This window comes from Pseudophryne corroboree, chromosome 9, assembly GCF_028390025.1.
Source record: "Pseudophryne corroboree isolate aPseCor3 chromosome 9, aPseCor3.hap2, whole genome shotgun sequence".
NCBI classification, from domain to species: Eukaryota; Metazoa; Chordata; class Amphibia; order Anura; family Myobatrachidae; genus Pseudophryne; species Pseudophryne corroboree.
In genome coordinates this window covers 112,094,558-112,108,720 of record NC_086452.1, presented here as the reverse complement: position 1 = coordinate 112,108,720, position 14,163 = coordinate 112,094,558, and the positions used below count along the sequence as shown (strand labels likewise).

General features: G+C 43.2%; 1 protein-coding gene across 1 annotated transcript in view; it reads left to right on the top strand.

The window, feature by feature from the left end:
• LOC134957687 (ATP-dependent RNA helicase A protein-like) overlaps window positions 1-14,163 on the top strand; it is a 699,701-nt gene that overhangs the window by 606,556 nt on the left and 78,982 nt on the right. Inside the window, exons 18-25 of the mRNA XM_063939766.1 lie at window positions 1,763-1,857; window positions 11,465-11,538; window positions 11,750-11,902; window positions 12,074-12,234; window positions 12,596-12,707; window positions 12,789-12,950; window positions 13,069-13,196; window positions 13,353-13,582. Coding sequence (XP_063795836.1) covers window positions 1,763-1,857; window positions 11,465-11,538; window positions 11,750-11,902; window positions 12,074-12,234; window positions 12,596-12,707; window positions 12,789-12,950; window positions 13,069-13,196; window positions 13,353-13,582 — 1,115 coding nt within the window. The remainder of the gene's footprint in view (window positions 1-1,762; window positions 1,858-11,464; window positions 11,539-11,749; window positions 11,903-12,073; window positions 12,235-12,595; window positions 12,708-12,788; window positions 12,951-13,068; window positions 13,197-13,352; window positions 13,583-14,163) is intronic.

The following is a 14,163-nucleotide window of genomic DNA, read 5'->3' as shown; positions in this document are numbered from 1 at the left end:
ACCATTTGCACTGCAGGGGGGGGCTGATATAACGTTCAGAGAGAGTTAGATTTGGGTGTGGCGTGTTCAAACTGAAATATAAATTGCAGTGTAAAATTAAAGCAGCCAATATTTACCCTGCACAGAAATATAGTATTAATAACAATTAGTAGATTAGTGCGTTACTGTAGCTGGTTTAAACATGACCTTGTTCCCTTAGGAACAGGTTCTCAAACGCGGTCCTTAAGGCACCCCAACGGTCCAGGGGCCTAATTCAGATCTGATCGCAGCAGAAAATTTGTTAGCTAATGGGCAAAACCATGTGCACTGTAGGGGGTGGGGCAGATACTGTGTAGCGTGCAGAGTGTTAGATTTGGGTGTGTTATTTTGTATTGAACAACACAGAGCTCACTTTTTAATACTTTATTTTATTTTTGTGCTGGTTTTAAATTGACAACCTCATGATCTGTTGTTAAGGGTAATAAAAGTTAAGCTTTAACTTCACGTGAAATACAAAAAATGTAGAGTACATTTCCCCCCTATGGCCACATTTTTATATCCAGATCCAAACCTTGCGAACTTACCTTTGGTAGAAATGATGGGGATTGGTATGGAAGACAGTCCATTCTTTATTAGGAATGATATACAAAAACCTGAAAAATTTCATTTACCACTATAGGGCTTATACAGTATAACTATTTCAATGTGTCTCTATAGTGGATAACAGCATATTTGGGATTCATAAATTGCCTATAAGCCCTGGTGTGTGTGTGTGTGTGTGTGTGTGTGTGTGTGTGTGTGTGTGTGTGTGTGTGTGTGTGTGTGTGTGTGTGTGTGTGTTGTATCTAAAGTACAATGTAAGGAGTTGCCCGTACACCTTAGTAAACGACTTTTTAGTTTGGTTTATTACTGTCATTAAGCAAAGAAATCAGGAGGAACCAAATCAAGCTATAAAGTGCAGTCACACTTAAGTATTGGGGTACTTCAAGAGCATTAAAAAAGTTACTTAAGTAATAAAATTAGTGGGACAACCCATTTCTTTTGATGGTTCTATTTGGGTGGGAATTTTTTTCCTTCCATCAGAGACTAATGTGCCAGTGTTCTTGAAATGGAAAGGTTAACTAGACAAAAAAAATGAAGTTAATAAATTCCAATACCAGCCTGGTGAGCCAAGGGGGCACTTCAGCGCTCCACTACTGTAGCCAGATGTTTGTGTAGGGGAACATTAACTCGGTACTGACTGAATCTTTATACGATGTGGGAACATTTACGCACATGATTTTAAATCTGTACAAATTCAGAAACTTCTCCACTACTATATCACCTTCCTACCAGTAACTCTAGTTAGTTTCCTATAATTGGAGCCAAAAGCTCAAAAAGCAAGTAACCTGTATTGCCCTAAGCAGACCTGCAGAAGCGACAACACTCCTTGGGCAATAAGTTTACAGTGGTGGTTTTGGTTGGGAATGTGTGTATAGAAGGGAATGCATTTCAGAATTTGTGCGGATTCAAATTTAAACATCATCTAGCTTGTGGACCAGACTCTCTAATTAGTGAAAGGCAAGACTGTAAGTTCAATGCAAATTCCAGCCTACAGAGTAAAAATGCCAACTTTCTTACTCGTGTATGTAAATTTAAAAAAACAGCTGTGATCTGCTTAAAGCTATGTCTATACATATAACTGGTTAATACAACAATTGCAACACATGAATGCATAAAGTCATTCTCTTTACAAATCCAAGTATAAGTGGTTGACCTTGTGTTCTCCGTCTGATTTGTTTAGGCAGCCACCGTTATCGAATTTTGCCACTTCATTCCAAAATCCCACGAAAGGATCAAAGAAAGGTGTTTCTGCCAGCTCCAGATGGCGTAACCAAGGTAACGCTGACATTTTTATTATTGTAATGAAAGTAGATGGTACTGATAACATCGCAATATGTGTTAAATATTTCTTCTTAGGGGTCTATGGTCTCCACTGGGATCTCTTTGGGTTATGGCTGGTGGAGACTAGGATCTGTCACCGAACAGCAAAGCTTGTGAGCCTCCCAGGATGCACTGGGCTCCTCTACGCTCATACCCCACCCACATGCTCAGGCACCTCAGTTTTGGTTTAGTGCCAGCAGGAGCTAGTCACCATTGATCAGGGGCTAAAGCATGCAGCCCAAGCTTTTCTTTTTTTCACTTCTGATTTTTACTCTTTTTTTTTTTTTTTTTTTTTTTTCATGAGCATCCTGCTCCTGGCAGTCCAGGGACACCAGCACTGATGCTTCAGAACCCCACCAGTGCCGCGACACCACAAAACAACCTGGACAAGGGGTGGCCATTCTGGGTTCCACACTGGACGCTTATCACCACAGACGCCAGCCTATGGGGGAGGGGAGTTGTCACGGGCAGTCACTCCTTTTAGAGCCGCTGGTCTCTGAGAGAAATGGATCTTCCAATCAATGTCCTGAAACTTTGGACAGTGTACCGGGCAATTCAAAAGGCTCAGGACCTTCTACAGAGCTTTCCCGTACAAATCCAGTCAGACAACACCACGGCAGCGGCTTATATAAATCAGCAGGGAGGCACTCGCAGCGATGCAGGAAGTAACTCAGATTTTCGCCTGGGAAGAACTCCATCTTGCGCCCATCTCCGCAATATTCATCCCGGGAGTCCTCAACTGGGAAGCAGACGTCCTCAGTCGACAGGATGTACACACTGGAGAGTGGTCTCTACGCCCAGACGTCTTTCAGCTTCTGTTGCACAAATGGGGGTCTTCTAGATGTGGATCTCATGGCCCCCAGACACAACCACAAGGTCCCAGTGTACGGGGCCAGAACAAGAGATCCGGGAGCCAGTTTTGTCGATGCACTAACAGTCCCATGGACCTTTTCATCTGGTCTATCTCTTCCCTTCAGTGTCTCTCCATCCCAGAGTACTACGCAAATTCAAGAAGGACGGCGGCACGATCATACTTGTGGCTCCAGCATGGCCCAGAAACATTTGGTTCACGGAACTTTAATGTCTCTCCATAGATGAGCCCTTCCTTCTGCCTCTTTGTCCAGATCTGTGTTCTCAGGGGCCCAGGTTGCATCTATACCTACCTCACTGGTCTTTGACGGCGTTGCTCGTGAGACATCCATACTAAGGGATAAAGGCTTTTCCAGTGTGGTTATTCAAACTACACTTTAGCTTGCAAAACAGTCTCAGCTCACATTTATTACCGTATCTGGAACTGCTGCTTTCAGTGGTGTGCTCATCACCACTAGGATTCTTAGGAACCTTGGATTTCTGGCCTTTTTGCAGGCGGGCCTAGACATGGGTTTCGCCATGCTTCTCTTAAAGTTCAGATCTCGGCCTTGTCCGTCTGCTTCCAGAATACCCAAATTGAGGTGAGGTTGTAAAAGGGTTTAAGTACTCTTTAAGATGCACCTTATCTTCCTAAGGTGGTGGTGGTATCTACATTCCACCTTAACAGAGATTGTTGTCCTGGCCTTCAAAGGGCCAGATCTTTCTAGGGGAAATGCATCACTGGATGTAGTCCGTGCATTAAGGATCTACCTGGATCGGACCAGTGCCGTTAGAAATAGACACACACTTCGTTCTTTATGGATTTCACAGGAGAGGATGGCCTGCTAACAAGCAGACACTGGCGAGTTGGCTTCGAATGACTATTTCAGAAGCGCTTTCTCAAGCTGATCTCCCTATTTCGGCTAATGTCTCTGCTCACTCTTCCTCGTAAGGTAGGTCCATCATGGGCAGCACAGCGGGTGCTTCTGCTGAACAGATATGTATGGCAGCCACATGGTCTTCCATTAACGCATTCATTAGACATTATGCCTCTGATACCTTTGCCTCTCAGGATGCTGAATTCGGGCAAAGGATTCTCCTGTCTAATCAGGAGCCTCCCCACAAATTTTGCTTTGGGACATCCCAATGTTATCCTGTGGATAACCTGTGGACCCTGAAGGAGAAATAATCGTTATGGTAGACTTACCGTTGATAACACTATTTCTCAGACGTCTTCAGGATCCACGGGGATCCCACCCTGACTCACCTGATTTGAGGATCCTTTCACATACTAACCTCTTCCTCCTTGTATGGAAGGGTGTACATGTGTGTTCTCGCCTGATTAGGGCTCTCTATGATGCTCCTGCCTTGAAACTTTGGGAAAACAACTGATTCGCCTGAGCAAGGAGGTGGGGATATAGGGGACTGGCCCGGTGCATTCTGGGAGGCCGAAAGCTTTTGATGGTGCCCATCCACTAGCTACAACAATATCCCAATATTCTGTGGATCCTGTGGACTTCGGAGAAATAGAGTTATCAACGGTAAGTTTACCATAACGATTTTTTCCTCAAGTCTACTTATATGCGTATTCCATTACACGCTCAGCTATGGCTTCAGCCTAGGTAACTAAAGTTATTTAAGGTTGGGTGTATGCACTTCAAGACAGCCTCCCATCAGATGCTACCATGGAACAACTGTCCCACATCTCCCATAATGTGGTAGCAGGTTGGGATACGTGAGTGCTCGCTTCTATAGTGTTTACGACCTCTGTGGTAGCTCACCCCAGCAAACCACACTCCAAGCAATTCTGGGCTACCAGACGTCCGCCTCTAAAGTCAGATGACACATCCTCTGCTACTCAATCTCAAGGCACTCAACAAGTTTTTATGCAGGTGCTCAGGTTTCACAAAGAAAACTTCCCTGTATATTCAGGATGTGCCTATCACTTGGAACAGTGATACCTCAGTTTTGCTATCCTCCAGCAGCATTATCAATTTCAGGCAATTTCCGTTGGACTGGCCACTGAACCAAAATTATGGCAGTCAGGTCTGCACATTTTAGGCGTCGTGGGGGGGGGACTACCTACTACCTACTGATTTTAGCAGTTCCAGAGGTCCTACAGCAGCATCTCCGTCTGACCATTGCCTAACTGCTGGCGTACGGCTGGATTATCAACTGGTAGAAGTCCTCCCTGTCTCCTTCTCAAGGGATGTTACATCTAGGAGCTATCCTAGATTCTTGGGTCCAGAGGATTTTTCTACCAGCGAACAAGATAACAGCGCTTCATACTCTTAATGTGCAAGTTCTTCGACACCAGCTACATCAGCGGTGTTCATCCCTGGAGTCTTCAACTGGGAAGCGGACTAAATTAACCGAACGTACACTGCATTGAGGGGGATCTACATCAGGAGGTATGTATTTCAGGTCTTATTGGACAAGTGGGGCCTACCATACGTGGATCTCATGGCCTCACGTCACGACCACAGGCTGCCTGTGTACGGGTACAGAACCAGGGATCCCGCAGCCACCTTCGTGGACACTGGCAGTGCAGTGGATATTCAAAAAATCTGGCATACGTCCTTCCGAAAGTTCGCAATTTTACCAGGGAAGGAGCAACAGTGCGCTTCTCATAGCTCCAGACTTGTCGTGGTTTGCAGACCTGTAGACACCTTTTCGCCTTCCTCTATGTCCAGATCTGCTGACTCAGGGTTCGTGTTACACCCAGACCTGGCTCGTGACAGCCCTCTTAAGATCTATGGGCTTCTAATGCTCCATCATTCAGATGATGCTCAAGGCTCGTAAACCTACCTCAGCCCGGATTTACTACAGGATTTGGCACACTTTTACCTTTTAGTGGTGTTCCCCCAAGGGCTATAATCCTACTACCCTCAAAATGGCGAGAATGCCTGCCTTCAGACAGGCTTGGACTTAGGCTTGCATATGGCGTCCCTCTCGGTACAGATATCTACCCTATCAGTTAGGTTCAAGTGAAAGAATGTTTACCTACCTGACATCAAGACTCTCTTATTTTTTTTTTTTTTTCAGTTATACACATTCAACCTCCATATGTCACTTAGGTGGCTCCATGGGATTTGTCCTTAGTTCTCCAGGCTTTACAAGCACCGCTGTTTGAACCTTTGGACACCGTGGACCTTAAGTGGCTAACGTGGACATAACTCCTCCTCTTTGCTATTGCCTCGCAGAGTCTCATCTAGGAGCGTCATGGTGTCATTCCGTATTATTGGTTTTCCGCCTGGGCAGAGCCTTCCTTAGAATTAGGTCCCTCTAACTTCCTAAAGTGATCTGCAAAGTTCATATGAATGAAGAAATTGTAGTAATCTCCGACCCCTTCCACAGATGAAGCTTGCTGGATGTAGTACGTGCACTTCAGCTCTATGTAGATCGAACCAAATCTCTACATAGATCAGATACTCTAATTGTGTTTATAGGGATTTCACAAAAGAGGCTGGCCTGCTAACAATATTAGGAATATTTAATACTTTAGAAATGAGGGCAAAAACCTGGGACCATAGATTATAGATTACTGGGCAAGACCAAAATATGTGCAAAAGAGAGCCTACATTACCACAATTGCGCCAGCAAAAATTGGAGTAGGATGAATTTGACATGTAATAAAGTGGATGTCATGTAAAGTCGTGGAACAATTTCTAAAAGTGTTCAGAGTGGGAAATACACCTAGAAAGTGTAAAACATGTGTTGAAGATTAATCGCCAATCATCCTCGGAAATGAGGCAAGATAAGTCTGCTTCCCATTTTCGTATAGAGGTTACCTTGGTATATTCGGAGGGGGTGGTTAGAGAGTACCACCATGATAAACTACCCTTACTACCCCGTTTGTATATCTTATCTAATATGTATTTTGGAATAGGAGAAATAGTATGTGGTGGTTGAGTGATACTGATCAAGCAGTGTCGTAGCTGTAAGATTTTGTAGAATTCTTTGGAGGATAGAGAGTATTGAATCTGAGAGAGCGAAAGAAGAGAACAGGAAGACGCAATCGTGCCTAATGTGGCTGCCCCTTTATTTGACCAGGAGGAGAGGGAGAGGTTTGGGATAAGGAGTGCAAGACCAACTAGAGAGAGATGGGAAAAGGAAATTCTGAAGTACTAGAAACAAATTCCTTTTATGCTTTACGCGTGGACAACACTGAAGTTGACCAGGTCAGGGAATGTACACTGCTCAAAAAAAATAAAGGGAACACTAAATAACACATCCTAGATCTGAATTAATGAAATATTCTTATTAAATACTTTGTTCTTTACATAGTTGAATGTGCTGACAACAAAATCACACAAAAATTATCAATGGAAATCAAATTTATTAACCCATGGAGGTCTGGATTTGGAGTCACCCTCAAAATTAAAGTGTAAAAACACACTACAGGCTGATCCAACTTTGATGTAATGTCCTTAAAACAAGTCAAAATGAGGCTCAGTAGTGTGTGTGGCCTCCACGTGCCTGTATGACCTCCCTACAATGCTTGGTCATGCTCCTGATGAGGTGGCGGATGTTTTCCTGAGGGATCTCCTCCCAGACCTGGACTAAAGAATACGCCAACTCCTGGACAGTCTGTGGTGCAACGGGGTATTGGTGGATGGAGCGAGACATGATGTCCCAGATGTGCTCAATTGGATTCAGGTCTGGGGAACGGGCAGGTCAGTCCATAGCATCAATGCCTTCATCTTGCAGGAACTGCTGACACACTCCAGCCACATGAGGTCTAGCATTGTCTTGCATTAGGAGGAGCCCAGGGCCAACCGCACCAGCATATGGTCTCACAAGGGGTCTGAGGATCTCATCTCGGTACCTAATGGCAGTCAGGCTACCACTGGTGAGCACATGGAGGGCTGTGCGGCCCCCCAAAGAAATGCCACCCCACACCATTACTGACCCACTGCCAAACCGGTCATGCTGGAGGATGTTGCAGGCAGAACGTTCTCCTTGGCGTCTCCAGACTCTGTCACGTCTGTCACATGTGCTCAGTGAGAACCTGCTTTCATCTGTGAAGAGCACAGGGTGCCAGTGGTGAATTTGCCAATCTTGGTGTTCTCTGGCAAATGCCAAACGTCCTGCACGGTGTTGGGCTGTAAGCACAACCCCCACCTGTGGTCTTTGGGCCCTCATACCACCCTCATGGAGTCTGTTTCTGATCGTTTGAGTAGACACATGCACATTTGTGGCTCGCTGGAGGTCATTTTGCAGGGCTCTGGCAGTGCTCCTCCTGTTCCTCCTTGCACAAAGGCGGAGGTAGCGGTCCTGCTGCTGGGTTGTTGCCCTCCTACGGCCTCCTCCACGTCTCCTGATGTACTGGCCTGTCTCCAGATAGCGTCTCCATGCTCTGGACACTACGCTGACGGACAGCAAACCTTCTTGCCACAGCTCGCATTGATGTGCCATCCTGGATGAGCTGCACTACCTGAGCCACTTGTGTGGGTTGTAGGGAGGTCATACAGGCACGTGGAGGCCACACACACTACTGAGCCTCATTTTGACTTGTTTTAAGGACATTACATCAAAGTTGGATCAGCCTGTAGTGTGTTTTTCCACTTTAATTTTGAGTGCGACTCCAAATCCAGACCTCCATGGGTTAATAAATTTGATTTCCATTGATAATTTTTGTGTGATTTTGTTGTCCGCACATTCAACTATGTAAAGAACAAAGTATTTAATAATATTTAATTCATTCAGATTTAGGATGTGTTATTTTAGTGTTCCCTTTATTTTTTTGAGCAGTGTATATTTACAGATGGGGGAAGCCATATGCAGTCTGTTAAAGGGAATGGAGAGGTCACGACTCGTTCCAAAATGACCCACGTTTTAGGGTTTTTCGGTATCAAACCAAGCCCTAATTAGGGAAATTAAAGAAGCCAACTGATACTGGTGCAAGTCTGGATAAGCCAGGCCTCCATCTGATTTGGGGTAGGACAAAATCTTCCTCACTAATCTAGGTTTTCTGGATTTCCAAACGTATTTAATAAAAGCTGAATGAAATTTATTCAACAAGTAAGAAGGGACCAATCTGGGTATAGTCCTAAATAAATATAACACTTAAGGGAGTAATACCATTTTCAGTGGTGCAATTCTTCCCATCCAGGAAACATTTTGCATCATCCAATCAGACGTAAATAGGGAAATTTTATTTAGAAGTGGAATATAGTAAGCCTGAATTAATGCTAGGGGTCAACTGTATTCCCGAGTATTTGAGGCTTCTATCCTGCCATGCTAATGATATAGTGATTGCAAACATCGCAAGAGGTCAGGGGCTAAGTTGATGGTTAGTGCTTCAGTTTTAGAATTATTTAATTTATAATATGAAACTCTAGTCTAGAATACTGTTCAAGGACGGAATGTAGGTGCAGCAAGGATGAGTGAGGATCGATAAGGGTCAATAACACGTAGTCTGCGAACAGACCTATTTTATACGAAGTGCCATTAAAGGTCGGTCCTTGTATGGTTGTCCGTGATCTAATCATCTCTGCTAAGGGTTCTATAGCTAAAGCAAAAACTAAATGGGACATCCTTGTCGTGTATCATTTGAAACCATAAATGAAGGGGATGGCAAACCATTTACGAACATCCTCGCTGGAGGAGCAGAATACAAAGCTATGATTGAAGATAGGGCTCTACCAGTAATCCCAAATTTCTGCATGACTTACCGAAGATATCCCCAAGGGAGTCTGGCGAACACCTTCTCCGTGTCTAACGACAGTAAAAATAAATATATATATATATATATATATATATATATATATATATATATATATATATATATATATATAATCTTTATTGTCATTAACAAACACCAAGGGATGTCAACGAAAAAAATCAAGCAAAACCATATCACATAACATAAACGTGCAGCAAGTTACATTTCAAGGCCTAAGATTGAAACATTTTAACAATTTAGCATGCGTACTGCACTCGGCAAGAAGCTATCATGCAGTCTTTGTGCGTGAGTAGACAGCCCTAAAGCGTCTATTTGATGGCAATCTTGAAAAGATTGTGTAGTTTGGATGACTAGAGTCCCCCAAAATGGCCATAGATTTCTTAAGGATCCTCTTTTCATATATCTCATAAATACTGGGCAACCTGACACCAATTGCTCTACCTGCTGTCCTAACCACCCGATCCAGGGCCTTTCGTTCTGCAACAGTACAATTTCCGAACCATACGACAATCCCGTAGGTCAGTACACTCTACACAACACTACGATAAAAATTTACCAATTTTACCAGTAAAGGAGAAGGCGTTCACAACGACTATAACCAGTCTAGTGTTTGACGACCCTGGACAGATCCAACCTGATCCTGATGGATAAGGGAGGGGAATATAGGGTTAAGTCTATTTGCGATGAGCTTCGCATATATTTTTAAATCCTGTATTTAGCAAGGCGATCGGGTGGTTATTCATTAATTGCGCAGGATCTTTACCCAGTTTAGGGAAGCGACTATTCTCGCCTCCAACATTTCCTTTGAGAAATGTCCTCCTAAGGAAGCTTCATTAAATACTTGGAGTAAGATGTTTTACAAAATGTATTACTGTATCCATCAGGACCAGGAGCCTTATCAGAGGGAATGGAGTCAATGACTGAGTCTATTTCTTCTGTGGACCACGGACGTTCCAGGTCATTGAGAGTATCTACGGCAATACAGGGGAGATTGACCTAATTCAGAAATTGGTCAATCTCCGCCTCAGGGGGTCATTGGCTAGGTTATATAAGGTGGAAAAGTAAGTTGCAAAGGCCTCAGCGGTATCAGAGGGGTCAGAAACTTTAGAACCCTTCAAATTGGTGATCACTCAAATTCGTTCCTTAGTGCTCTTGCCCCTGAGTTTCCTAGCAAGTAGTCTACCTGTTATGTCTCCTTGAACATAACATTTTTAATTCAGCTTGAATAGAGATTTATAAACCTCCCTCAGAGCTAAAACATTCTACTCTTCCCTTATCCGGAGGAGTTCACGATAAAGTTTGAGATTCGTAGGGAAAGATTTATGACTAGCCTCCAGGGTTTTCAATCGAGTCACTGCTTTTAAAGCGCAACAAAAATTAGAGAGGTATCAGCAGGCATTTGTGTTTGTGTTCAGTTCTTCCTTCTCATTTGTCCTGCTCCTGCCTTGGGCTTGCTCACTAAACTGTGTAGACTGGGGGCGGGGTATTTAGGTGGAAGCGCAAGTGCATTCTGGGACCTGAAAGTTTTTAACTGTTTGGTGCCCGGTTCTCTCCAAACCACCTATACCCCTACTGTAATTTCTGTGGAGCCTATAGACCTCTAACAATGGTTAGTCTACCATAACACTTTTAAATATATATATATATATAGGCAGTCTGTGTAAAGTGTTATTGAATATGCTGGATTCCCCTAAATAAGAGTAACTTCATTAACCACTTGCTTGGCATGGTCGCATCAGATGCGACCATGCCTGCAAGTGCTTTATCTGGCCTGGTCGCACAGTCAGATACAGTGTTAGCAGCGGCAGGAAAGGGAAACTACCCTCCGCTGTCAGAGGTACTTGCACTCTCCCTTACTGATTGCCGTGCTGCTGAACCCGACAAAAAAATCGTCCGTTAAGTGGTTAATGCACAGGCTGTGTAACGATAAAAGCATCTGCTGTCTGATTACTGGGCATTGTTAGTGGAGCAAATAGTGTACGCGTGTAATGTTAGCTAATTGCTTTATTTTCCCCTCCTCCTCAGGTTATTCTATCCACAAATATTGCTGAGACCAGTATCACTATAAACGATGTTGTTTTTGTCATCGATTCCTGCAAGTAAGTCATTAACTTTTGTTACCCACATCACCTGTGTATTGTACATGTTTTATCATATTTAGTATATGGAATAATATACCACATTCAAGTTCTTGGTTTATCACCTTACATGTTCATTAGCGCATTGTCAGTAGAAATTACTCATCACAGACTTGTTAGCTACACGTAGTGTTACAACGGCAATTTTAAATATTTATTTTTATAATTACAGGCAAAAAATTAAACTATTTACGGTGCACAACAACATGACCAACTTTGTCACAGTCTGGGCTTCCAAAACCAACCTGGAGCAGAGGAAGGGAAGAGCAGGGCGCGTGCGGGCCGGCTTCTCTTTCCACTTGTGCAGCAGGGCACGCTATGAGTGGTGAGAAAGTGGCTCTTAACTGACATAAGAAAATTCTTTGTCCCATATGATATTGTAGCAGAGCGATATAAGAGCTGTGTATTTGTGCTTCCATGTGCATGGCCTTAATGTAATGTATGTAATGATGCAGCAGTGCCCAAACATTTACAATCTGAGTCCTGTATTTTCCAGTTTGGATGCTAACCTTACCCCAGAAATATTACGTACGCCTCTGCACGAGGTTTCTCTGAGCATTAAACTTCTACGACTGGGAGACATTGGTGAGTTTCTGGCAAAGGCTATAGAGCCTCCTCCACTGGATGCTGTGAAAGAAGCAGAACGCACACTAAGAGGTATGTTGTATTAAGTATCTAAGTATATCATACAGGGCATTAATGGTAATGTAACTACATGTCTGTCAGTTTAGGGGATGACCCCTGGGAAGTGGAGACATTTGTTTTCATGTGAATCTATGGGAGGACGGGGGGGGGGGGGGGGCTCTACGTAAGAAATAAGTGTCCACTTTTGGAGGAGCCTTGTGTTCTCTTTTTAGAAGCCGTATTGCATATTATCTAGAGCTTTCCCTATTTGCCCTTTCATGATTAGTAAAGTGTTATTAGGGCAATTACACATAGTTGTGTACATTTCGGAAAGCTAATGTCGGCATGTGAGGTGTCCTACGAATAGTTTGTTAAGCAGTAATCTCATTTTTAGAGCTGAATGCATTGGACGCCAATGATGAGCTGACTCCTCTGGGAAGAATTTTGGCAAAACTGCCAATAGAGCCGCGACTGGGAAAGATGATGATCATGGGCTGTATCTTGTAGTGAGTACATGAAGAATCTGTGTAAAATTTAAATCCTTTTGTTCCTGAAGTGCAGAATTAAATTATTGTGTCCTATTCCAGTGTTGGCGATGCTGTTTGCACGATATCTGCTGCCGCCTGTTTCCCAGAGCCATTCATCAGCGAAGGCTATAGGTTGGCAGATGTGCATATGGACTTTGCTGGCACTCGATTTTCTGACCACGTGGCGCTGCTGTCTGTGTTTCAGGCCTGGGACGATGCAAGGTATTCTCATCATGTGTATAACTAGTGAGAAACGTTTGATATGGAGCCTGTGCCTTCCAACAACTTTTTCCCCTATCCGCTTTTTTTTTATATATATTTTTTTTTTATAAATGTTTAGACTGGAAGGCTTAGAAGCAGAAATTATGTTTTGTGAGGAGAGGCGTCTCAACATGTCGACTCTGCGTATGATGTGGGAAGCAAAAGCGCAGCTCAAAGACATCTTGGAAAATGTTGGGTTCCCTGAAGGTTAGTGTTTAAGTCTAAGAATTATGTTGGACACAGGATTGCTATTTGCATTACTAACATTAATGTATCGCCAGCCTACGCTACAGCTACTTTTACTGTGTATTTGCAGATTTCTTTTTTTTTTTTTGTTCATTATTTGTTTTTGTTTTTTTACAGAATGTTTAATGAATCAAGTTATAGACAATACTGGTACAGATAATTACCTGGATGTGGTCATTTCATTGATGGCATTTGGCATGTACCCCAACATTTGCTACCACAAGGAGAAACGAAGAATCCTCACAGTGGATGGTGAAAGTGCACACATTCACCTATCATCTGTCACTTGTCCTGGCAGCAACCAAGACCCAAAGTATCCATCCCCATTCTTTGTCTTCAGTGAAAAGGTAAACTGGCTGTAAATGTGCTATATATATCGCCATGCTCTCTGAGAGAGCAAGTAAATACCCTAGATCTGCTTGATAAAGGGATCAAGCTGTGATACTAATTGACATTAATTTATACCAATTTGGTAAATAGAGAAAAGCACTTATATCCTTGCTGATGCTTTTCTGGCAGAAATGGCTGCTTGTTCCAGTTCAGGGTAGAGTAATGTGATCAGCTGTGAGCTGCTCATGTTAGTGGTAATACTCTCCAGGGCAGTGAATGTACATTCCTCTTTATTTAAAAATAGTTCATATTGCTGGATACTACCACGTTGACATGCATTGTCTCATTTTTTAAATTACGTCATTTTGTGAGTCTGTCAGTAGTAAGTTACATGTAAAGCTTGACCATAAGATCTGTCAATCCGTCCAACTAGTTGGCAAGAAAATTTGGCAAAGTATGGGAGCAAATGACAATAGACTTTTAGCTCCCAAACCTGGAAATTGGATATAACCAGTCAGTCAGACCAATTTATTATATCTGTTGGACTATCCAATTTGTCCAGTCTTTGTGAAAACCTTTGTCTTTATAGCCAGACCAA